The sequence below is a fragment of the Ostrea edulis genome, chromosome 3 (genome assembly GCF_947568905.1).
Source record: "Ostrea edulis chromosome 3, xbOstEdul1.1, whole genome shotgun sequence".
NCBI lineage: Eukaryota > Metazoa > Mollusca > Bivalvia > Ostreida > Ostreidae > Ostrea > Ostrea edulis.
Genome location: NC_079166.1, coordinates 41,849,459 through 41,876,874, shown reverse-complemented (window position 1 = coordinate 41,876,874; position 27,416 = coordinate 41,849,459). Strand labels below are relative to the sequence as shown.

General features: G+C 34.7%; 1 protein-coding gene across 2 annotated transcripts; it reads left to right on the top strand.

Moving 5' to 3' along the window:
* Positions 1 to 707: 707 nt before the first annotated feature.
* Positions 708 to 25,446, top strand: LOC125675599 (uncharacterized). Of its 2 annotated transcripts, XM_048913352.2 has the most exons (6): positions 708 to 2,049; positions 13,032 to 13,049; positions 15,670 to 15,935; positions 17,170 to 18,208; positions 19,269 to 19,410; positions 20,606 to 25,446. In XM_048913352.2, exons 1-6 carry the CDS (start codon positions 1,770 to 1,772, stop codon positions 23,688 to 23,690), a joined length of 4,830 nt encoding a protein of 1,609 aa, XP_048769309.2. In that variant the 5' UTR covers positions 708 to 1,769; the 3' UTR covers positions 23,691 to 25,446. The 2 variants fall into 2 exon arrangements, with proteins under 2 accessions (XP_048769309.2, XP_048769310.2); XM_048913353.2 differs by lacking the exon at positions 13,032 to 13,049.
* Positions 25,447 to 27,416: the final 1,970 nt, after the last annotated feature.

The following is a 27,416-nucleotide window of genomic DNA, read 5'->3' as shown; positions in this document are numbered from 1 at the left end:
GACCGGTGGACAGGGGATGCTTACTCCTCCCAGGCACTTGATCCCACCTCTGGTACATGTACATCATCGGGGTTCCGTGTTTACCCAACTCTTAATTTTGTATTCCTGATACAAGTTGTGAGATTGATCACTGTTCCTACAGCTGTAAATTGAGTTGTCTTTCTTTTGAAGTTTAATTGAATATCACAGAATGTCATGATTATAAATTTAGAATTACAAATTGAAACCTGGCATAATCTATAGCACTGTGCAGTTATAACAGTTAAAGAATAAGAAACTGTATGGATAACATGACATGAATTAGCTTATTCCCAATGGGTCCTTATATTTAGACAAAAAGTAATTCAAATTCAAATGCTTTATTGACGATTACCAAACATGAGGCGTACATCATAAATTAACATTATATACTAGTACATGTAACATACATGTACATTCTTAAAACACCCATTCAAATATTGACAAAAATGCTTTGTGAATGTATAATTTTCAGGAGACTTTTTATGGAATGTGGATTCAAATCACCCAAATGGTCTGAGTATTTATTCCTTAAGTGGTATTTTTTTGTAAAAAAAAAAAAAAAAAATAATAATAATAAATAAAAATAATAGGAAATGTTTCTCAACTTCATTCAAGCAGAATTTGCAAAATCTATTAGATCGTGGAACTGGAGGTTTACAGAATCCCCCAACCTTAATATTGAGGGAGTGTGCACTTAGTCTTAGTTTAGTGAGTAGAGATCTGTAAGCTTTTGGTAATGTAAATTTTAAATATTCTTGCATTTTAAAATTATAATTGTATACTTGGCTATAAAATACAAGTTTTCCCCAATTTGTTTTATGCTATCAAATTGATTAAATGAATAATCAGAATTACAAGACTAACGATTGGAATGTTGGTAGGTTTTGATTAATAGTTGCATAATGCGTTGAAAATGACAAGTTCCATGTATATTTCATATTAGAATGCTAAAGTATATCTTAAAAAATTATTCATGGTATTGACAAAATTAGACAAGTCAGGGATTATAACTCTTACAAACTTGTTCAATTAATTTCTATGATAGTTATTTTAAAATAAGTTGCGATCATTACTCTAAAAGCTCCCATTACATATATAATATATGTAAATATGGTAGACTTTGTTTAAATTACTTATTCAATTTTATTTACTTTTTTTTTTTTGACCGTTTAAAAATTTATCAAAAATGAAAGAGTAATGATTTTTAAAAAATGCAATTCTTTATAAATTGTAATTATCTACATGTATTAACTCTAGTGGGCATGTATTTAAAGTGATAGGAAATCAATGTAAATTTTACTACACTTTTAAATTTTCAAATTCTTATCTGATAAGAGAGGCCCCCAAAACGTGCTTTCTCGCGTAACAAAGCGGACCGCCTCTTTAAATGTTTACCTGTGCTCTTCCCATTGGATAACATACGCCCCACAAAAAACAATATGCTAGTATGATTCGTTTCGCCTTCTCAGTGATCGATTATTAGGTGTAATTAATGGACAGTGTCTACCTGACCACATGGGTGCGTTATTCAATATTACAATGTCAGCAGCGCGCGAAAATGATTTCACGTTAAAACAATTGATTTTTTTCTCTCCCTCATGGGCGCCTCGTAGAACAGCCGTTAACAGTTTCTAAACATTTGAGTATGGCGAAACTGGCCAGGTATGAAATTTGGGGGATGTACACTAACACTGGATTTTGAGTGTATCAGGAAGATGTGATTTCATTTGGAGTGAAATGTTTTTAACATGCCGTTGGGAGAACGAGTTATTACACCTGTTAATTTAGGAAGATCACCCATAAAAATTGACCATGGGGACCAGAGAAATCTCCACCGTGCCGTGGCATCGAATGCCCTCGTGGGTATTCTCCATCAACTGGCCAGCGTGGTCCGATTAGCGGATGACATCTTCTGTGACATTTCGGAGGAATGCCAGAAAGTGTTCGAAAAGTCGGAACGTATTAGTAGGAAGATTGCATTTGTGGAACAGTTTGTGAAAGACCTTGATGCCAAAACGGTTACCATTCGTAAGTTTCAAGTGCTATATATATAGAAACGTGATTTCCAGATTTGTATATTCTTCCTTGATTGTTATTTTCATGTCTTTTTAATGTTTCAAATACGCAGGGAAGGGGGCCATATGATATATGAAGGACCAATAGACTTCATTATCCGTGTAATGAAACCAATTAGGGTCTGATTGATAAATCTACGGTAGTGGTCAGGTGGTCGGGCAATACACAAGAGACTGTCAGAGATTTAGATAAGGTGATATACAGAGGTCTAATACACACTCCTAAAACAGGAAAACTATGCCCAGTCTGATAATAAAAACATGAATCATTTACAACAGGACACCAGGTAACAAAACTGGCACTTGAAATTGACCTGTCATAATTTTTCCTGTTTTATCAGGTGAATAAAGCCAAGTAAATATTGATCTATGTTTTAGGCAGGGGTGATTACTAATTTATGGTCATTCTGAATTCACCGCAATTTGATGGGGTGGGTGGGGGCTGCTATAGTGTATTCAATCTTCTGCCCTTTTAACAATTTTGAGGAAACATTTTTTTCTAGCTAGTGGGTATATAGTATCATGCTTCTCTTTCATCATTATACTTCTTCTGTCCTTATTGCCAAGGTATGGCAAGAAGAAAGTTAGTTCTTTTTGTTAAAACACCTGCTGCTAATGACATTTGAAAATTGTACACCTGTGGTTGAAAAACCAAAATATCGACTTCAACAGTCATCAGGAATTACAGTCATGGTGATATTTGAGCCATTCTGATATATAATAATGTAGAAAGTTGCTTATTATGATATTACCATTTTCCTTTTGATCTGGTAATTATGGGCAGGTGTTGAGATGGTTAAATGTCTGCCGACGGCCTAATTTCATCGGACTGCAAAAACAAATGGACATAAGGAGTATTAAGACCACCCATTTTTTTTATTGGAATTCCTGGTAGTGCCTATAAATAATGAACAACTATAATGTTATCTGGTGGTGTGCTGCTCTCTGTGCTGCAGTATAAGAGCAAAACATTTAATGAATAGACTTGAGATTGGATCTGATTTGAGAAGCATTAGATTTTTAAGATATTAAAAGAAGTGGTGACTAATTTGTCCTTGATCGCTGAGGTTTATCAGGTTTATTTCAGTGTATAATGATTATAATCCTGGGATTGCATGTCCGATCAAGAACCTATACAAAGAGTCTTAGATTAGAAAGAAAATAATTTCAGGGTATGCACTTTTAAGAAACACCATATACTTCAATATTAGGGGGGGGGGGGGGGGGGGGGTGTCATTATAGGCAGCAGCTAAAGCATAAAAAAGGGTGTATGTATTTTTGAAGTGAGAGAAATAATATCTTGATGTGACATTCATTACATCTGAGTATTGATAGTCCTAGGTTTTTATGCAAAGAAAAGGAATTGAATTCTGAGAGTGTAATATGTTTATGGGTTATGTGAGCTAGAGTTCAACTTGGGGAATTGATAAAGAGTTCCGAATTAAAACACACGGTTTCAGATTTCACATAAAAATATAAAGACAGAAAATATAAGCTTCTTAACAGTTTGAATAAAAATTTCTTATTCTGGGTGAGAGGTATTTGTTTTAAAGGGAGCAAACTCTGCAGAAAAGATGCATCAAAATATCACATTTACCTGCGTGTACATGCATTTCAATATCTGCAGAAAATATGTCGGGTGATAAACTGATTTTGCAGCTTGGAATGAACAATGCTGAGGGAATTTAGTATCTAATATCTAGTCTGTTTTTCTATCCTCATTCATCAAAGAACACCTTTAAGTGACATCATTTTAAGAGCATGTGGTTTTGAGAAAGTGCTTCAGATTTGTCAATAATATGTATTAATCCTGGAAGTGTCTTTTTATCTTTGATGTTGTGGCATTCCACAAGGAGAGAATAAATTATCAGGAGGGAAATTGAAAGTGACATCAGGTAAAAAAGTCACATCCTGTCGTGTGCAAACACCTGAACTTTTTTCTGTTGGTAGCTCATCATCCTTTACAATTTGTACAAAATGAACCAATTATTTACACCACCTTAACCTCCAGTGCAAATAATACCCTAGCAACAAGTCAGAAAATACAATTTAAACAGTAAAATTTTGTTTACCTGTTTGATTTTAATTTGGTTCAATTTCTATCACCTTGATCCACATTTTGATTGCTGGAGGATCAGGTGAGTCACCTACATTTTGACATGAAGGGCTTCTCCTTGTTCACATTTCCTTCTCACCTATTGAAGTGTTTTCTCTTTTTTTTAACAAACATTTCAAAAACTTTGAAATTTTGTTCTCCTGCATAATAGGTACAATGTGAGCCCTCTGAGCTTACCTCTTTGTACTAGAAATTCCCAGAGTAAATATTTTTTGCCATTAATTGTGAAGGGTTTCTTGAATTTCAACTCTGATAACTTGTAAATGTGTACACACGAAATCCTCAAGTACCGTATTTACTTTAACTGAAGATAATGGGGGAAATATTGGAAAAATTATCTAAAAAGAAAAAAGTCCTTATTCTTACATTTAGGCTAATGCAAACAAAATATCATTATATACTAGAGAACTCTTTGAAGTACAAAAACATTCAAATCATCTTGTTTAAGGAAGTTGACTCTTCAGCTTTTGAGCACAACTGTACAGGATGCTACAACTGTTTAGATTTATTAATTGGTCTAATTAACTTACAGTACTATACTTTCAATTCAAATTGGAAAGAACTACATTTTGTAACAAAAAGGATTAATTAATCAAAAAGTTCTAAATCTGCATGAATTTATGTGTATTCATTTTGCTGGGGATACCCTTACTTCAGTTAAATATGTAGACTTAAGTATGAAATTCTTTTGTCATGAACTGAACTTGACAATCTTTAGTATGACTGTATATTCTGTAAAAGTAAATATTTCTCCATATTTGTACTAATGACCTTCATAATTGAAATGGGAGTGGAAGTCTGTTGATCAAAGTCGCATTGACATGGCAAAATATTTCAGTATATCACATGGAAGTAACATTGGTAACATGCAGACACTAGCCCTGATGGCCGGTCAGTCAATCAGTGTCAGACTAACTGCACTGACAGCTGGATGTCATATTTCTGCTCGTCACCTATTGTGATCAAGGCACACTTAATGATTATATTATCTAGCACACATCAATTCAACTGGCCCTGAACCTCATAGAAATCCCAGTGTTACATAATTTTATTTGCTGGTAATTTCTTTTTAAGATTTGGTGATTAGTGAATGATTGTGCTGTAAAAGTAATCTAGGATACACAATTGGTTGGCACAGGCCATGGGAATCATTGAATTTACTTTAGCCTTTGAAAGTCTGGCATGAAAAATTATTAGAAGGGGTCCTGGCATGCATCAACCTAAAGTCATGGAATTTCAGGTTTCTCATGGATTTAAGGGTGCTTGCATTTCACTGTTTTCATGATTGATCTTTGTTGAAAATCAATTTGTGTAATTTTTTTTGTAATATTTTTTTTATCGTTGTTTAATTAAACCTCTGTACCTGTGAGTAAGTGGAATTCATTGATTGAATTTTTTGTTTATAATTTAGTGTGGAAAACCTGGACGAAAAGGTCTTGAAATCTCTCTAAATTAATAGTCGTGAAAGTTCAGTATGAAACATGAATTATAAGAACACTTTTGAATTAAGAGTTACATGCATATATATTCATTCAAGGGTAATGCTTATATTAATGTTTATACATCAACAATCTATATATATGCTGATTGAGAAATACAGTCGACCATCAGATATCTGGACGCTTCAGCTCCTGGACACTTTTTCTTGAACAGATTTTTCTGGAATTCAGTATTTCGGATCTGAAAAATCCATTTATCTACCATAATTTGGTTCACTTATCCAGATGGTAATATTTAGTTAGTCTTTCAACTCAATTCACCTAATTCCAGACCTATGTGTTAATTGTTCTAAAAACACTAGCCTGGGTATCTGTTGTTTTTTTTAAAGAAAGATCACCTGTTATTGGCTCCCTGCTACTGTAGATAAATTGTAGGGTGCAGGAAACTCACTTAGCTTGACCTGTGCTGGATAATTAGTTCTGTAGGTTAATTATTTTCAACCAGATATTCATATAGGTAGAGTAGTAATATTGTTATTGGTTTACATATTGCTATTTATAGACCTGTCTCCACTCAGAGCTCCATAACAATCGTTCTCTGCATGTACACAATACTAAACATTTTATTACATGTATACCTTTAAGTTGTATTTGTAATTTGAAGAAAATAATATAGTCAATCAAAATTTGAATTAAATCTATGTGTGCACTAATATGATATCGCTTAAAATGACTGACTTTAGTACAGTTTGTGTCCGTTTTAGCGTGGATGAGCTTTCCCCTTAAAAGGAGACTCAATTAGTTAAATGACAGCAGGTATGATAGCTGCAATTCACTTTGGGAAGTTCAGTCGTTAGAAATTAGCTTGGACAATTACTATCATGGCCTGTTATGAAACGTTGAATACATGTAGTGTAAAACAAAAGTGAAGGCAGTCCAGATATCCGAACAGCTGGGAACCAAAGTGTCCAGATAATTAGGCTCCACTGTACATGCACTTGGGAATCTGTGTGATTTCCTCCATATTTGATTTACAACAGTTGACCTTATGACAGGCTTAAGTCCGTGGTCACGATTGAGGGGGCTAGATCTGTCTTTTATCTGCCATATCTGCCTCTGTGTTAGATACAGTATCACCTAGACTATTTACATACAAAGGTAGATATAAAGATACATACACCTGTGAATACCTGACCAGGTATGTAATTCTCTGATTCACACTATCTGAACAACATCATGTTCATAATCAAAGGATTAAGGCAGTCTATACATATCTAGCTTTCACGGAGCTGTAATATAAAGTTCAAATCTTTTATAGGTGCCCATTAAAAGGGAAAGTTCTTGGTGCAGTTTGTCTACTTTTTAACAGAGCATCCATGCTTGGTTGACTGATGAGAATTAAGTGTTTGGAAGGGATTGGAGACAGCTATATATTATAGGCTTTTAAAATATTTTTGCATTCAAACTATTCTAAGTTGGCTTTATATATAGGACTGAGTCATATCTGGAATTTCTCTCTATGATAATTTGCAAGGACCCCCCCCCCCCTCTCTCTCTCTCTCTCTCTGTGTGTGTGTGTGTGTGAGCTCATATAACCTGTTAAGTGAGGATGTTCTGACAGATTACACACATGTTATTGTAGAAATGCAAAAAATATAGTGTTAGGTATAGCTATAGGGACACCTATAAAAGCTGATATTATGACTCTAATACTCTCTTTCGAATTGTGAAAAAAATGATTTTGAGAGAGAATATCAGGAAAACATGTTCCCACACCCCTTGTCCCCACTAATCTAATGTCTTGTATCTATGTTTTACATTCTGTGGGTCACGTTTATGGAGACATAACTAATAGAACAGAATTTTTGTCCTCATAGTGCAATTCTGTCCTCATAATTTCCATCAAATGGTTGAAAATAGTCATCACTTTACAAGTTTTATTTGCCCTCTCTCTTTCTCTCTCTCTCTCTCTCTCTCTCTCTGAAAATCTGTTACTCAGTCAGAATAATTAAGCTAACTAAAGAAAGGGAAGAAATGAAAATTAATAGAATTGCCAATAATTTGATACAGGTTTGAATAAATAGCTTTTATAGGTACATACATGTATATGACCCAATATTTATCTGACTGATAATTTGATACGACTTTTCAAGTTGGTCTGATCCAGATACAGACATCATCAATCACTGCACAATGCACCTGCTAATTATTGTCACCCAAAAATATACCAGGTAGAAAGTTCTTTAAAAAGAGAACCAAAGATTTTGAGATTGTTGTTGATAGACTTTTGATCTTCGAATAGGTGTGTGTCATGACATAGAGTTTAACTACATATTGAGAAAAAAAGTCTGTGTTAAAAATCAATAGCCACAAGTTTATTCAGCGTAATGTATGGCTATATATATGATAACTAAATGTAAAGTAGCTAGAAAGGTACATGCCAACTCCCTCCCTTCTGAATAAGCTAAAGTTTTGAACTGGATACGACTTGAAATAAACCCAATCATTTTGAAGAAATCCTTTAACCGATAAAATGATCTTGTAGCAGATGTCTGAGAGATAGGCCTTTAAAATATAAAAGAGCTTATGACACCCCACTAAAATTGTCAAGACTGGGACATTATTGAAAACTTGTGATAACCATAAAATTTCACAGTGCAGTCATCAGATAAGAAAAACATGGATATTTCACTTTTGTTTTCTATTGCACAACCTCTAATGATTTAAGATGATTAACCGAAATGAATGCCAATAAAACTGAGTTGCTTTTTAAAAAAAAAAATGAAGAAAGAAGAAAGTACAAGATAATTATAGATTCTAGCTTCTTTGTTTTGTTAATGAATGGTATAAAATTTCATGTATTATTAAATGCTTACACAAATGACTTGCTGGTATTTTTAGATTTTATATTAGAAAGAATTAATCTTCCATTTAAAATGAATTAACTGGAAGTCAAATAGCATTACCAATGATAGGTATGCATGATTATATTTGGACATGACTCAGATTGTTCATGATATCTTGTGTCTGATTTGGGAGAGGGATTAAGTTTCTCTATTAACTGCACTTGTATAAGAAACAACCAAAACATAAAAAAAAAACCCTGTTTAAATCTTAAAATTCGAAAGTGAATCGTATAAATTCATTGTGGGATATATGCCCAACTAAAAGTGTCAAAATTTGGCATTCAAAGATTGGGTCCTAAGCCGATTTAATCTTTCTTTTCCTTGTGTTTGACCGCAATTCCCTACTGATTTGAATGATTGTTATTAATACGATTGTTCACTTTTCTTGATAGAAATTCCCCCCAAGCAGGATTGATAAATTTCATTGTGAAACAGAGACTGTAAGGTAGCATATAGACAAATTATGTGTCAGCTGCAGTCATTTCACATGGATCAAATTGAAAAATCTGCCACCCCAATACAGATATTGAAATGCCGCATTCACCATAATCTGATTGGCAGACAGAAGTTCAGGTGGTTTGACATTTGCATGCACGTTTCTTATTTGTTGCTTTTTCACCTGAACTGTAGAACTGGAAAGATAAGGGCCTTATCCCTCAGCAATATCACAGAAGAAATCTCATTATCTAGAGCCCAGGACAAACAAACATGTCCACATTGCCTGACCCCCCTATAGTCCCTCCTCATTTCCTTTATTTGGTTACTATGGTGACATGGCGTTGAATTTTTAACTATGTTTTTGATATGATTCTAAGGTATTAGGAAGAAGGTGCTGGACAGGCAGTATCGGGGCTAAATCTTAAATAAATATTTGGAGCTCTCGGTGGAAGTCAGGGGTTTCATTGTCCAGGTTTGGGCATTATGATTGATAAAAGAAGTCATTAGTGAAATTCCCAATGTAATCAGAGAGGTTCTTACAGTAACTAGAACATGAAATCCAGTACATTGCTGTATTGTTTATCTGATGATGCATGCATATAGCCACATTTACTCAATTATGTTATACCTCGAGCCTGCAAACATATTTTTTGGGGTGGAGACTATGTATATTGGTTTCATTTCATAGATGTTTGTCTGTTGATGCATTTTGTCCGGAGATTTTCTTGAATGAACATGAATAATGTTGAAACTCTTGTCTTTCTGGTGTTTGAACTATTCAATATTTCAAATGATATGCCCCAATAAGAATGAGATCTGCAAGTGATATCGATCATGCAGTCCTCTAATATAGGTTTCATTGCATTATAAAGATTCAAATTAATTATTAAGCCGTCTTTTGCTGAAAATTTAGACCATGCTGTGTCAATAATCATATCTCTTTGGTAATGTCAAAATAGGGAGAGAAAAAACGGAAAGACATGCATGGTATGTTTTAAAAAGTCTCAAAATCTAAATTAAGCACGTGTTTTAATAACTATTCAAAACATCTCATCAACTAAACTTCAAACTTGTTAAGATTTAAACTTTAGTTTGAAAACACAGATGCTTAGATATAATTTAAAACAATTTTGAGCCTGATCGTTTGTATTTATGGGACCCTTTTGAATTTGGAGGCCACAAGGCACTTTGAAGTTACAAAGGGGTATAGCTCGTTTTGTCTTATTTGTGCGATATATCAGACGAACATCTTTAAAATATAACGTGTTGAATTTCACAACAGCAGATAGTTGACCCCAGTGTCGTGACAGACCAAAAACCTCATAAAAAAAGCAAATCTACTATCAACTCCTACATAAATATCTGACTGAGATATGTCATCATTTCATGTTAATTAAGTTCATAATGTGTAAGACGTACTGCATCCTTACTGAACATGTTGAAATGTATGTTACATTTAAATTTTTGATATGCGTTTGACAGGAATTTTATTTAGGGTGACGCTGTCTTTTATTTTGAATAAAGCAAATCTTGATATAATGCCCAGATTTTTTGTATATATATTTTTTTATATCTTAACACCATTTGTCAATAAAAAGAATGTACACTGGAATGCTGGCCCACGTAGAAATATATGATAAGGATTAAAGTGTAGGTCGGGTCAGGGTACTTTAAATACTTTCAGGCACCTACATAGTGAATACCTCTGTGTAGCTGATTGTGATGTATATATACCATTTTTCCTCAGGTTAAAATCATGTAGATGTAGACATAGGAGACCCTCTCTATTCTTTCATGTTTATTTGTCAAATAACTGATTTTATGAACAGGGGATTCAGCCTTATGAGACACCCTAGCTGGTATTACAACAATATCAAGGAAATTAAAGACCCATTGTTAAGAATTACTTTCATTTCCATCAAAGCGTAAATTTTGGGAGACACTGTTAACAAGATTTGATAATGGATGGTCTTTGTTATTTAGTTATTTCCTTTTACTGCTTTGTTTGAACATTAAATGAACATTGAAGTCAACCAAATATAGATATTGGCATCTAATGACCCAGAAAAACTTGATTTTACAAGAGTTGACAATTATAAACTTGATCTGAAACCTTCAATCAATTAATTAGATTTCTGTCTTATATAAAGGGAAGATAATACTTAAAGATTTAAATATTTGCATTTCAAATGAATAAATATATGGTGTTGATATGAATTTACAAAACTTTAAAAGCAAAATTATTAATAGTTTTTTTTAAAAAATGATTAAAATTTGTTTGGATTTAGTTAATATTGCATTTCCCTATACCCTCTAGCAAAAGGATCTTATAGGTTAGGTTGTGAATATCTGAGTAAAGGCTTCACATTGAGGGTGAAATTAGGCAAGGTGGTCCACTCAATCAAAACTTGTTAATACTGTAGAGTACACATCAAGCCGACTTTGGCCTTCTTTTAAGATTTACCTAATTGAATCACATGTTAATACAAGATTTAATAAAAACCTCTTTTAGTATATAACTACGTGCTTTCCTTATTCAAAAATTTAATGTCATACTTCAGAGAAAGTGAATTTTAAAAGTCTGAATTTAATATAAGAAAATAGCAATTTGCTTTGTATAAGAAAATACAGACTTAAGGCAATTTAAGTTCAGATGTTAAGTAACAGGTGCACTCTAGAAAGGACCCCATTAAGGTATCAATGTCCAATGAGTACAAAACGCCAGGGAATATATTAGGGAGAAAAGTCCTTTCCAGCTAATTCATATGCTTAGAATGAACTTTTACTGCAGCTTCTAGTTTCGACAGAGAGTGCATGAAATCCACAATACAACCTTATAATGACTATAATTTTGTTCCATCAAATTTTCATCATTAAATGCAAATGATGCAATTTGGCTATTTTTATAGCGCTGAAATAGCACTATTAGCTAGCTGATATTGAGATGTACCTGAATCAGATATTTTTATCCTGATCCACAATTTCATGCATAACAAAACAATTAAGTTGTGTTGTTTTGAATTCAACATGTTCAAATTCATATAAATGGTAGGTTTCTTACTCAATTTGAAATTTCACATTGTTATATTGTACAGCAAGAATGAAATCTATAAAGCAAAATATGAAGTGGAGTTCAAATGGCTTGCTGATTGGTCAGTTGTATATAGGGCTTTTGTATGAGGTGACTTAAAACCTGTCAGACTAAAGTATACAGACCTACATTGTATATTATAAATATAAAACCCATGTGTGATTGCCTAGCTATATATAGATACTGATAGTTGATGACAGAGTGGACAACTGAAGTCATACTACTGTACAGTATAGTATGGGCAAAAGCAGTACGGGGCATATGTTACCAGATTAATAATTTGCACACTGAATGTAAATAAAAACTCCACGCTGAAGATAATGCAAAATCGACAATAAGAATTGATTGAATATATGGATTCTCTGATGGATTTTGTACTATTAAAGCACGTGCATGTATGTTGCACGAGAGGCTGATCCCGGGTCAGTTGATTATACACTAATGCTAAAAACAGCCATCATACTTAGTAGATTGAACATAAAAAAATTGAAATTCAATAAGCTTTGTCCAAAAATGGCAGAAGCAAATTTAAATGACAAAGTTGTGTAGCATGCTTCATCAATTATCAATGGGGTGGCTGTTTCATGCAGACGGGGTGTGTAATTTTCATTCAGTGCAGTCATAGCATGTATTGATTGATTGTGTTGATAGAAATGATGATTACAGGGATGAACTAAATTCAATATCCCATGAAAATATTTTCATGTTTTGGAAATTTTGTCCTAATTGAAAAGCAAATGGTGTTTGATAGATTTGCTTCCGTTTGATAATTTCCTGTGGTATTTTTGTTCATTTATAACGCTATCAGTTAATCTCATCTTCAACAATTTTTATGTTTTATGTTTATAAATAGATTTCAGGTAAGGACATTATAAGTTAAAGTCACATGTTGTTATTTTTTTTTATTGAACTTTTTTTCATATGTATTTGATTGATTAATTACAGAACTTTCAGAACCAGCAAGTAAGTAATTAAGTGAAACTCTGATTCAAATATGATGAATCTATACTTATACAAATATACGAGTATGTGAGTGATTAACATAGATTTTCATGAATTAGATAAAGAATATAATTCTTGTATCATTGAATTCAAAGCTTTCCTAAAGATATATGTATTTGACAAAAAGTCAATACATATAACTTTAGAATTTGATTAAGGTTCATTATGGATTTTTTAATTTAAGCCATCTTAGTTATAAGTTTAGAATTTATTAGTAAGGTACGTTCAATATGAATTTTTTGAGTCATATTGTATAAGTTTAGAATTTTAGTAAGGTTTAATATGGATTTTTTGAGTAATATAAGTTTAGAATTTTAGTAAGGTTCAATGTTTTGATATTTAGATGGAGTACTACAGGGTACCCTCTATGGTGTGTACTGTATTCATTCAACATCTGTATACCACATCATTCAGTGTATGGCACCGTGTGTTTGATAACAGTATCCAATATCATATGTAATACTAATACTGTATTTGCCTTGAATATGCGCCCTGGCTTCAGGGCAATCAGAAAACATTTTTTGTCAGGAGCTTAGCATGTATAACTGGAAAATAAAAGAAAATGAATATTAAGTAGGGTTACAATACCCTTTGTAATGATTGAATTTAATATTTTCAAATGAAGTTGTGCGTAACATTTTTCTATGATATCTGAACTTATAACATATTTTATGATATATCATATCTGAACAGTATAAGTAAATAACAATAAATCTGGGTCCATTTGTCACATGACTTGCATTCTAGTGGATCCTTTCACCCCATGCATTAATTATTTCAAACATACAAGCTATTTAAGGATGCACATTATGACTGGTCAGAGGTCAGAACACTTGATGGGGCAAATACAGATATTATTTTTTGATATAATCAATGGAAACAGTTCAAACTAATTGTGTGGGTTTTCATTTGCCCTTGAGACACATGCTTTTGTGTGTAACTGTGCACTTTATTCATGCAATGTTTGCCATTAAATAAGTATTTAATCCGATTGTAGTGTTCATAGGTAAGCACATTTTAATTTTTCCACGATACGAACTAATTCTGTAAAACACTAGATGTATAGAGGTGATGTTTGACCTATTTTTTCTATGTTTATTGATCGTGTAACCCTTTGTAAAGAAAGGAGACATCATGTTATGAGTGGTCCTCTTCTTTGAGACCCGTAAAGCCCCAAAGGACAATGGCTGGTCAAATCAATGAGAGGCGAGGGGCCCAAGGGAGGGATTCCGTGCAATCTCACATCTAATTAACATGGATAATTTATTTTTATTCCTCCAAGTTAAGCTTTGTAATGTGTGTAAGAAAATGTTACTTTAGGCAAAAGGATTAAAAGGTGAAATTAATCATGACCATAGATTCATGAGGGTTAAGTTGAACAAACTGCTAACGAGACAGGCCCGATATAAAATGTAAATAGTTTTGTCACCTGAGAGGTTACGGAAAAAAATAACCAAACTCCTGAACAAATACTCCCGTGTATAGAGCAGTGGGACTATAGTAGCTGGCTGTTTGTATTGAATTCTTGAGAAACCAATATTACTCTCTAGCATGCAAGGCCAAAGAATTTCAGTATCATTTGTGCGATTCAGAAACTAGTGGGCAGCAAAATTTAATGTGTTTTTTATTTTTGTGTTCAGTTCACTGTGCAGATGGTTTTTGGCATATATCATAATAAGATTATTTTGGTATTAAAATACATTCTTTTCTGACCTCTGTTATTTTAAGGTTGTGTCATGGAAAGTGCATGCGGATCGATCCCATGTTAATGAGTTTAATTTTCTTTCGCTTCACATTTTAAACGTATACTTGATGGGGTCAAGAAATTCAATATTTTCATTTACTATATTCAGAGTAGGGGATAATTTTTAAAGTTATAATCATATCAAAGAAAATATCTAGATTAATGATTTCTGTAAGTTCTTATTCTATTTGAAGTTCAAGTGTTAAGATTATCAAAATTTTACGACAAACAGCGATAATCGTATACATACTTCTATTCAGAAAATCACACAATGGCCTCAGTGATTAAAAAAACATTGATGTAAAAGTTTATGACATTTCTTAAAACAATATGGATTTTGCAATGATTGTAAATACAGATTTTTGTTGTGTGTGTATTACAGTACGGTATATTATATCTTATTAGATATTGGAAGTATAGTTGGTTTGTTCTGGGTTAATTAAACCTCCTGAAACTTGTAAATCTCAAGCTGTCAAAGATTTACAACTCAGACATGACAGCATCATTTATTCCTGTCAGTTTGGTAAACCTGCATTCCAATATTAACATGTCTTCTCTGGAGTTTTAGTGTTGCCATTAATACCTCACTTGCATACCTGTGCGAGTTAATTAATGAATTATAATACTTAAATTTAGTCCTTCACAACATAAAGATTCACCCAGACAAAATGTACCAAAGGGAACAATGAAATAAATATTTGGCTAGGGATGTTATTAACTTGACTGTTTAAAAAAAAAAATTATGATATACTGTCATATTTACTGCTCATAAACATCCTGGAAGATGTATTTTGTTCGGTAAGAATATGAATTAATTGTGTTGCTTTTGTTTTGCAGCTGTCGGTGACCTGAGCAAGTTTAGTCATTGTCACGATCATCATGTCGCCAAGCATGGATTTGACTGTGACCTTTTCACCTCTGATAACCGTCCACACTGCATGCAGGACCACTACATGCTCTGCGAGACCTCCCCCTCCAAAATCATGCGGGGCGCAGATTTGTACCGGAAAGATGGACTGTGTACGTCTAGGTTGTTCAAACTGTGGCCAGTCGCACTGAATGAACCCAAGATCTCCTCTCCAGACTTCAACCTGCCTAGAAGGGTGAGGGTTATTAAAAGTCAATCAAGATGTAAAAATGTCTTTTCTAAGTGTTCTGAAAAATACTGTATATGTATTTTTTAGTTCATTTTCTCATGCAATGCAAAAATATGTATGTACAGTCAAAGAATTTATTCATTTCATACAAGAAAATAATACTTATAAATAACTTTCCAAATACAGTAGAAAAATATTGCACAAGATTGATAAAGAGGAGATATAAGAAGCCAGGGCACATGTAGAAATGTAATTAATTTCTTCAGTTCAATATTGATTAATTACATTTTTGTGTGGGTGGGTAGGTTCTCTCCTATGCTGCAAATTTTGTGTGAAATTGAAACAGTTTAGTTGCCACGATTGTGAATAATATGGATCTGGCTCTCTTGGATAATACCCTTCTATTAGCCAGAATAGTATCCCTCTGATGGCATTAATTGTGCTATATCAACAACTAATGACCTGACAATGAGGCCACTCTTTAGATATTAATTAAGCCTACTAATTAAAGTTTTGTGATTCCAATTAACTGCTAGTAATGCTAGTTTTTAGATCATTAGGTGATGCATTAGGCAATTAGGTAATGTTTTATAATTATACATTTTAATTACTGGTACTTAATAAAACCCACCTATATGTTAGGAGTTACAACAGTCTGCAGTAGCCTAGCTGTGATGTGATGTACATGTACAATGATATTCATGTAGAGTAGTTATAAAAGCACTTGAAAAATTGGATAATTTTCAAACACTATGTTTGGAGAAATAAAGAAGCTGATAAGAACGAAGAAAGTGAAAAAGGTACATGTTCAGAATCCATTGTTTTTATTTTTCTCTGGTTTATTACATCTTTATTTCAGTTTCTAATTTATCTCACTTTTGTATTTTAAGTTGTAAAATGTTGTTTCCCATATGTCTTTTTCAATGTTTTTGGCAGTTTTTCATTTTTCGTGTATGTAGTATGTGTTCCATTAAAACTTTGTATAGGAAACGGGCTATTTCTAAGGATTTTGACTTTTTATACTCTTATATAGATGTATATAGGCAAACATATTGTCTTTGTTCTGCCTCACCATGTGAAGAATCGGGTAATGAGTAAGTCACCTCCATTTTGGTTTGTTCTTTGTTTTATTCACTGCTTTAAGATGTAAATCAATGGTTTCTTTTCCCTCTCTACAGTTTATTTCCAAGTCTCAATCAGTCTACAAACATGAATGCATCTACTTTTTTTTTCTTTTCAGTCACAAGATGTGTTCACATTTGAAAAGAGATACAAAAAGTTAAAAGAACGTCGAAAAACAATTCACATAACTGGTGAACTTTTCCCTGAGGAGAAGAAAGACAAATCTAAGGATGAGAAAAATGAGATGGACTCAGGTGTCACTGCAGTCCCTCCGTCTGAAGTGATCAAAGTAGACACGTCTGGAATGGGGTTCCACCGAATGCAGTCATTCAGGAAAGCCCTCGCAAAAGTAGAGTACGAAGACGTCAAGAAAAAGAAGCGGCGCAGAACCGTTTCAGGTGTGTCCGAAAGCATTCTACAAGAAATCGAACTGTTTGAAAAGAGGCGTGTCAGTACAAGTGGGAGGGACCATGTCAGAGACTATAATTTTGAGGATTTGGACGTTCTTGAAACTGAGATTCCAAGAGATGAGGAGATGGTCAAGTATTTAGATGAAATCGATGCCAAGATTGAGGAGAGGAAAGAAGATGAAAGGTTTTTCAAAGAACCGAAAATTCTTAAATTTTTCCCATGTCGTAGATCAAAATCATTACCTCGGTGTGCCAAGTTGAACTCTGCAAAGGCTCTCATTGAACGAAAATCTCAGTTGGCTGGACTCAATGATAGTGATTTGAGCCTGAATACAAATGTTTCTACAGAGAGTCGATATTCTCGCCAAACAAAACGTGGCAGTTTCAGCAACAAAATCAAATCATTGGTCCGGAGCAGTAGTGGTAACAGACTGGTGGAGAAAATCCACAAATCACGACCAAAATCCCTGGACTTAGATGCTATAGACTTCGAAGTCACCGGTCATTCCAACTTGGCCAAAATGCCCAGTATGCCTGATGGCATGCTGACCAGGAGAGAAATGAACATGAAGGTGGGTCCTGGTACATACTATGGTTTTGAGAATGAGAGCAACACATTGCCGAGACGGAACGTCAAACGAAATGAATTTCCTTGGGAGTCCATGCCAAAGGACTGGACAACATCGGTTAAGTTACGAGAGATTTCCAAGAGGCATTCCAGTTACACAGACAGACAGTCGTCCTCAGGTAATATAGATCACATGAAAATATTCAGGTAACTCCAACAGCCATGGTTTCTATTTGGTTAAAAATGCAAATTAATTCAAGAATAACTTGCTTAATGAATGCATGCAATTCGTAAAACTTGACATATACATCAATTTGCACTATTAAGAATTTCATTGATACTATAATTCTCAGTTTTGTGAATAGAATAATTATTTAGATTGATTATTTAAAATTAATATACATGTATTGGAAATATCACAAATAAAAGAAAATATAGATACTTGATTCAGATTTGGATTTAGTTGAAGAAATGCTTTGGACATATCAACAAGGCTCTTTTTTCAACATCTGTGGTTACCGTAATAGAATAGATAATAATTGTATTCAGATTGCAAATCATTTCCCTTTATTTGTAGCTTATTATGCAATAAACTGACTAAATGCATTTTTATCAACAAGAATCAATTTTAAGATTGGTGGCAATTGGACATTGACATGCGATAATAATTCACCACGTGTCTATTACTCTTAGTTACGTTATGGTTTTACACCGGCTGGTACCTCGATCAATGGGAGTCAGTCTATAGATCACGGTGTTTTGTGTCGGTAAGTCCGACTGTTAGGAATGGGTTAATGTGTTAATCTGATACAAACAACCATGTCAGGCATTTCCTGAACAGCTCATGTTTAGTCCGTATATCAGTGGACAGGGATCAATAATCTACTTATTAAGTCGTGATGTCTTGTGATCACAACACAAAAAACTAAGAAAAGCAATTAATTTGAAATAATACCGTAAAATTCTACCTTGGTCTGCTCAGTAAAGTCAAACAGAGGTTTTAATGGCTATTTCAATCAACAGATCCAGGGCTTAAAGTGAATTCCATTCCCTGTACAAATTCTTAAAACAAAGGAATTGAAATTATTTCAAAATCAATATGCAAACAGAAATATTTGCAACAGGCATACAAAAATTAAGGTTATTTGTATGTATTGAATAAATTGATTTTTAAGGTGAAGTTGTTCCAGCTTCTGAATTTAGTCCAGTATTAATGACCTTGACCTGTCTTTTTTTTAGGTCATTGGAGTGGCAGTAGTAGTAATCGTCACTCACTGGACAGCGACCACGTCGTGAAAGCCGAGATCATTCCTAACTCCAGGTCCCAGTGTTCCCTCGGCAACGACTCAGGGAGAGACTCTCCAATCCCTCCAGAGAGCAGGTATAATAAAATCCAAGCATTCAACAGCATTCACATTTAAAATATTAATAACAATTACTTTGTAAAATATTGGAATATCAACAATACGTGTATACAATTATTAAAGTTTAACTCTTAAAAGAATGCATTATATGGAACATTTTCTCACTCATAGTCAACAAATAATGAATCCAGTATTCAGTTGTGTTTTACAGAGAGTCTTTCCTTACAATTGTCACCCACATAAAGAACTAGCTTGCTTAAAATGTGATTTGTCACAGTTAGAGGAATATATAAGTCATAATCTTCTGATCATTGAGAGAATTGGATAACAGACCCACAGCACTTTCACCTCATGCTGTCAGTTTACTGTTAATGAACTGATTTAAATCTACTCTATCCATCGTACTGGTTTAAATTGCTTTTTGTAATCTACCACCACACTGTAATTCAACCCAGAACACGAGTCAGAGTGTCAAAATTTACAAAGTTTGATGTGTTGCTTTCTCAACATTTCACCGTTTTATTTTCTCGAGTAGATAAAAAAATTTACTTTGATGCTAGATATACACTGCTGTGTATTTTAGGCATTTTTGTGATTAAATGACAGCTTTTTTTTTATATGCCGACGCTGTCAACTGCCCTCAAGGTAGAAATACGATACAGAGTTACTCTGTCTGTTACTGCCAGAATTGTATTAATGCATGGACTTACCATTATGTTGTATCTCTGGTGACTTCATTTGTAAAGAATCAAATGTACACTCAAACATTTTATAACATGTAATCATTTTTCCTTTGTAGAAATTATTTATCAGCTGAGGATTTTTTTTTTTGTATGAAGATAAGTGTGATAGCTATAAAGGTTATTCCCCTTTAGTAGCTTGCAAGTTTTCTTTATTTTGCAAGGAAATGCAAATTAGAATTAAATATATTATCAAAATAATATGCTGTGCATTTATTTTGAAAGATGATGAATAATTTCAGAAACATTTGGAATTGTTCTTGACAATTATAGTGCTCATTATTCTAAGTCTCGCATTCTTTAATGATTGAAAGGAATCAAGTCGTATTGCTTGAAATTTGAACTTGAGGGATTATTTGTTGTCTGTTTCTCTAGCTGCCCATCCATCATAATCAGATTTTTGGCTCCTATACAAGTAATGTAGATCTTCCCTAAAATCCCCTGTTATGTAATACTCTTTGGTGTTTTGTAGATGTGGAACAGAATCAACAGGAGGATACACGGGGGACGACGCCAGCACAATAGCAGGGGATGTGAATTCTGTGGTCAACGCTAAACTGGACACGGAGACGTGGTTGAAGAGTCTGGCCGTCAGAGCCATGGGGAGGGAAGAAGTGACATCCAGCAGTGCCGAGACGTTATCCTCCCTCACCAGACTGACCAAGAAGAATATCATGGCACTGGACCTGATGATGTCATCGCCACAGAGGAGACCACCACCATGTGATGACGGCGAATCTTCAGTTTATTCAGTGGATCAGGAAGGCTTCTACACATCCTTCCACAATGACAGTGGATTACGGAAAAGTAGTGGAACATTGGTGGATGAGGACGAGGAGGAGCTGTCTCTGAGTAAAGACTCCCAGTCTCTCTGCAGTTTTGACAGTGTGATTCATAATCCGGAGGGAGGGGATAAGTTTGCTGGGGTTAAGACAAGCAGTGGAAAGGTTCTAAACAAAGTGAATCCCCCAGCTCCTCCAAAGAGGACCAGTTCCTGTTCAGAGGATCAAAAATCTTCTCAGGAATCCTCCTCATTTTCTGATACAGATCAGGATGCCATGTCATCGAGACTGATCTCGAAAACCCAGATCTCCAACACGACCATTCCGTCCCTGTGTCCGATACTGAGTGATGAGGACAGCTCCCTCAGTAGACAAACTTCTGTTGATGGAGACCCCACAGTGAATAAACATTCCAGTGAATGTGTGTCAGACCCTTCCTCATTTTCACATTTCGATGGGAAGGGTTCTTTAGAAAACACAAGCACATCAGAAGATTCTAGTTACTGTCAGACATTACCAAAGACATTCAATGCTAAATCAAAAGAATCACAATCATATGACTATACAAAATCATGGCCACGGTGCATGAACAAGGAAAAGGAGAATCACCCTAAATCAGGAATTCTAAAAAATTCAGATCGTTCTCTAAGTGGTCCCAAAACACCTAAATCTCTTAATTTTTCACCTGTTATCAACATGTTTAACCCAGGAACACCTCTTTCTCTCCAGCTCCCTCTTGTTTCTTCACCCACTTCTTCTGAAGATGGAGGAAAAGAAAGAAAGGTTGCTGCCATGGCAGAGGAAGGGGTGTATAAACTGACTGTTCAGGAGGAAAGGAAAGACCTTCCTCTGAAGTATCACCCAACTCTTGTTGTAAAACCAGGTGCTCGATCACAGTCATCAGAACGAAAATCTTCTCAGGAGTCCCAAAATGTGCCTTCTGAAAAAGATGCTATGAAAATATCTTCATCTGCAGAAACTTCCATGGGAAATACATCTTTTTCAACTGTTCCCATTCAAAATGGTGCTGTCTCAAATCAAACACCATCAGATTTATCCATGACTTTTTCAGGGATGCATAGCATCAGTTCGTTTGGCAGCATCAATTCTTTGGAATCAGCAGGATCTTTGTCTTTAAGCAACAGCTTGACATATGTAACCCTGGCCAGTCCATGCAGCTCTCCAAATTTATCTAACCTGGATGTCCCCATGATAAACACGCCTACAGGATCATTTGAATCTCTCTCAGAACAGTCAACATTTTCTGCTTCCATGGTAAACCAATACAGTAATTCATGTACAACAGACAATTCTAGCTTGAGTTCCACAATTGAAACCATAGCAATAACAACAAATTCTCTGGACTCTTTCAATGAAACTCGAACAGAAAACCAATCATTCCAGACTTTTTCTGGACCTCCCATGTTGGCATCAACTCCCCATTCATCTGTGTCCAGACTAGGAAACCAACCCAGAACTCAGAACTCTTTTTCACAAAGGCCCAAGTATTCAGAGTCAAAATACAGACCAGATGAGAGAGGAAGGAGGAGAACCAGACAAGCACCAGTTGAACCATCAGAAACAAAAACAAAATTGAAAGCCTCAACTTCACTTCCTGAACATATGGTAAACTACACCAATACTAAATACCAAGAGAGAACAAGAAGTTACAAGCCAACAAAGCAAGGCCCTACAAGTAGTAACAAGAGAGGGGCTGTAGTGAATGTCATGAACTTAAATAGCAATGGTTCTAATTACTCGGAGGAATCCTCCAATAGAACGGACTCGTACAGAGTGGCCTTGACAGAGCCAACCAGTAACCAAAAGTCTTACAAAGCACCCCCAGCAGAACCCTCCAATCGAACCGATTCTTACAGAGTGGCCATGGCAGATAGTAACAGTTGCCGCTCGGGATCATACAGAGTAGCAATGAAAGAGAGTTTGAGCTGCCCATCCTTTAATCAAAAAATTAGTAACCCACCACCTTCAACCAATCAAAATTTTCCATACAATGGAGTACCAGACAGTTACAATAACCCACCATCTACCTCCAGTGACTTCCCAATTGACTTTACACGTACAGACTCATATAGAGTTGCTGTGCGTAACACGCAGGGAGTCGTGAATAACGATATGGTTCAGAGGAATTCTTCTTACAGAGTAGCAGTGGATGACTTGGAACCTGTAATGATGGACTCCAGGATGAATGGTCTGGAGGGGGGTAGTGATCTGGTCAGTGGAAGGGATTCTCGTCGCATGGGAATTACCAACATTGATCAGGTGAAGGACATCCCAGCCAATAATCAGGGGGGTAGAATTATTGGTGGAGTGGATGTGTCAAAAATAGACACCAGCAAAGTGGTAAGACGGCGTCCAAAATCAGACGTGGATCCAATATCGGTCATATCAAATCAAGAGGCCTCCAAGAATGCAAACAGGAGCCACAAAAGCAGTAACAAGCGACACAGTACCTCGTCCACATACATCAAGTTTGATCCAATATTCGAGGTCGGAGAGGATATGATGCTGTCCATGGAATCTCTGAAAACTTCATCCAACACGTCTCTCAAAATGACGTCCGATTATACAGATCACGGTTATGGATTTAACAGGGAGCCAGAGAAAATCAATGCAGGCGGACATCAAAAGAACCCCAGTGAAAAAAGTAGTTCTTCCTTGATTGGCTCCATTAAGAGTACGTTAAAATCTATGTCCAGTCATTCAAAACAAAGCAGTTCTGGAAATGAAGATGACTGGCGGTTTTCTATGGTGTGAATCGTAACTCAGTTTCAACTGTTTAGGGTTTCATCCATTGTTTAAATCCTGTGATATTCATGAATCCATGACAGACATTTGTTCCAATTTACTTTTGAAGAGTGCCATATGCAATATTTCTCCATTTTTTTTTTAAACTTAACTGCATTGCATGAATTTATTTTATAAATTTTTATTCATTTTTTTTTTCATAGTTTGAAAAGTCATCATTACATGTATATCCACATAAATGTGTCATTTACACTTCATTTCCATAATTATCCACGCTATCATAAATAAATTAAGTTGTAAATATATGTAAATACATACCATGTATGCTATATTTAACCCTTATATGTTTATTATTTTTTAATTAATATGTAGAGGTCACAGTAATATTAGACATATATATAGTATAAGTGTTTTTTGAATTTCTTAAGATTATTTATATAACATGTTTCATTTTAATCTTAAAAGTGCTTGCCATTTCATGTCATTTTTTTTAAAAAAGATATCTCACGTTATATTTTTATTGGATGAAATATTGGAGTTATGTACTTTTTATATTTTTGAATTTTAAAAATTCCTATTTAACACAAACCATTTATCATATATATCCATTACATTGTGAATTATTAATGCAAAAATGGCAGCAATATATTTAAGTCTTGTTTGTTAATGGATTCATTATATATTATGTTTACTCATCTGTCACATATTCTATTTGTTCGAGTAATAGACAATAATTTATTCAAAGAAATGTCATAAAAATTGAAACAGAACATATGAATGCACGCATCAACACTTTGCACAAGTTATGTCCCTTGTTTGCCATCGTGCGGTTAAAAAATAGTATTTTCCTACCTTGTCCTTTATAATTTTCTGGTCTGTGGCTGTGACATTTGTGATTTTTCCATGAGTTGCAGTTAACTATATATAATAATGCCCCAGGGTGGGATAACCCATTAACTTGTATGAAAACTTGGTAATTAGATATAATTCACAGTAGTAATTAACCTCTTACATTTGGTATGGTAAAGAATGACAACTTGTCTTTTCACCGATTGACCTTGCAAAGGGACGTAACTTACAGCAAAGTGTCGATACGTGTATTAAGCCCTGGTGGTCAATGTTTACAATACACATGTCCAGTTAATGTGTCCGAACAAATGTCCAAAGTGTCATGGTCAGCATTGGCCCGGTGTCAGCCGATGAAAGAAGATTGGGTTGTTTTTTTCAAATCCCATGAATTTTCAATTCTTGCAGATCAAACTTTTTCAAATCGCATACACTTCAAGCTTGCAGATTAAAGTTTTTCAACTCTCATATAGACGTCAAGCTTGCAAATTAAAGTTTTTCAATTCTCATATTATAGACTTCATGCTTGGAAATTAAAGTTTTTCAACTCCCAAAAACTTTTGGATCTCTCCTGTACTATTACTATCACGTCTAAAGGTTATGTTCATTAAAGGAGTACACCAAATTGACTAGGATTTTCATCGGTCATATATTTATGCAATGAAGAGGTATAGAATAATGTTTGAAAAATTGTTGAGTGTGGCAAAAAAAAACATCAATCAATTGTAAGAAATGCAGCGAGTAAAGTTTTTGTAGTTTACTTTTTCACAAACATCAAAGAACGTGATGTATTCACAAGGAAGCCAAAATGGTTGTTTGCAGTGCTTGTGTGTTACCAAAGAGTCCACCCTCACATCTTGTAGTGCAATTACCTGTATTCTACAGGTCTCTGTAGCAAAAATAAAATATATTAGTAACAGTGTCTTCAGTTTTATTTTCATGGTTACAATAATTAACCATATTTCACAAAGAACAATTGATTTGAAAACTGGGCACATTATTATGCCATGCCCCCCCCCCCCCCCCCCCTCCCCCCCTCCCCCGAGATTGAGGAAGGGACAGCATATTGTTCTTCTCTGTCATTCTGTCCAAAACTTTAATGCTCATAACCTATGAATGGTGAGGGATAGGGCTCTCATATTCCATGCATATATGCGCATTAAGCCCTTCGGGCAACACCTTTCCTTTGGTACCAAAGTTTTTGACCTTGGAGTTTGACCTAGTTTTAAGAAAGGTCAGCCTCGGCAATACATGTATCTCCTGAACTATCTAAGTTAGGGTTTTCATATTTGTTATATAGAACTTTTACAACAAGAACTGTTTGACCCAAATATCAAAACTTTAATCTTGTTTATAACTCGAGAATGGTGAGTGATAGAGCTCTCTTGATTTCTTGTGTCGAGAACTTTCTTTTGGTACCAAAGTTTATGATCATTGAGTTTGACCTATTTTAAGATGAGAGGTCCACATGCATTCTCAGTCACCTGAGTTTTTGTATCACTAGTTCCTTGGGGCTATGAAATTTAGAAACAATCCTGTTCAGAATGTCTGTTTAAGTTCAATATTCAGCAACAGTATAAAAGATGTGCTCTTGAAACAAAGTGCCTATACTGATGGGAGATTTTACAACTGAAGATGTAACATTTACATGATGAAAAGGTTAAGATAACGAACAGTGATCATTCTCGTGAATCTTATAAGGAATACAAAATAGATAGTTGGGCAAACACGGACCCCTGGACATACCAGAGGTGGAATCAGGTGCCTAGGAAAAGTAAGCATCCTCTGTTGATCGGTCACACCCACCGTGAGCCCTTTATTTTGATCAGATAAACGATATGACGAGTCATAACCCTGGGGTTGAGAAAATCACAATTTTGGTACATTCTTTTCTGTTTCTCCTCAATTTGCATTTAGTTTTAATACCGTATCAGCCAAGTTAAAGTATTTCAAATGATAAAGACAATAATCACTATAATGATTTTCGCCCCACCCTGGGATCATGAAATTTACAATTTTTGCAAAAGACTACCTACTTCTAAACGTCTGTTTAGTATTAATAGCATTAAAGGTGTTTTACACATAACCACTATATAGCAAGTTTTGCCCCGCAGTGTTGTCGGAACCTCTACCAAATCCCCTAAATCTGGGGTCATGAAATTTAAAATTTTGATAAAGGACAACCTGCTCTTTCTCGATATATATTTAGTTTCAATTTACCATCAATAGTGCTATAGAAGATGTTATTTAAATGTTTTACAGGTAAACACTATATAACAAGTCAGAACCTCTACCCTGAGATTCTCAAGTTTGATTTGCCCATGGTACCCAGTATAAATAGTCCAAATGAATACATATATACCGTAACTATGTCTTGGCGCTGTATTCGTTGTAACCTTCACCCAAATTTGTTTTCGCGACATTGAAAATTAAAGAGTGATAAAAGCTGGGATTTGGCTCATTGTTACTCATGTATGTATAAAAGGCAACAGGCTCAGTGGACATCCTTGTGTGTCGTATTCATTTCACGTCAGACTCCGAGATCATATCAACTTACTTGCTGTCATCTCTTCTTCACTGTTACTTTTTCTTTGAATTTCGTCATAGCGACCGGGCGAAGTGTGTAAACCATTTCTAATTCTCTCAGTCTCCGCGTTAATTAAGTTTGTCCACGTCGGCGAGAAGAAATCTGTTCTCTCCTCTGAGTTCTTTGATTTCCCTTTCCTGGCGGTTAGGAGTCGCGCGTATTTGCGAAAACTCTCTCAACATAACTATTCATAGAACAGGTTGTCAACACACCAAAAATCACAATTAGACCGATCATTCTTGAAACAGTTTCTATGGGTTGACGAAAAACACACGAGGTCATTTTATATCTTGAATGCAATG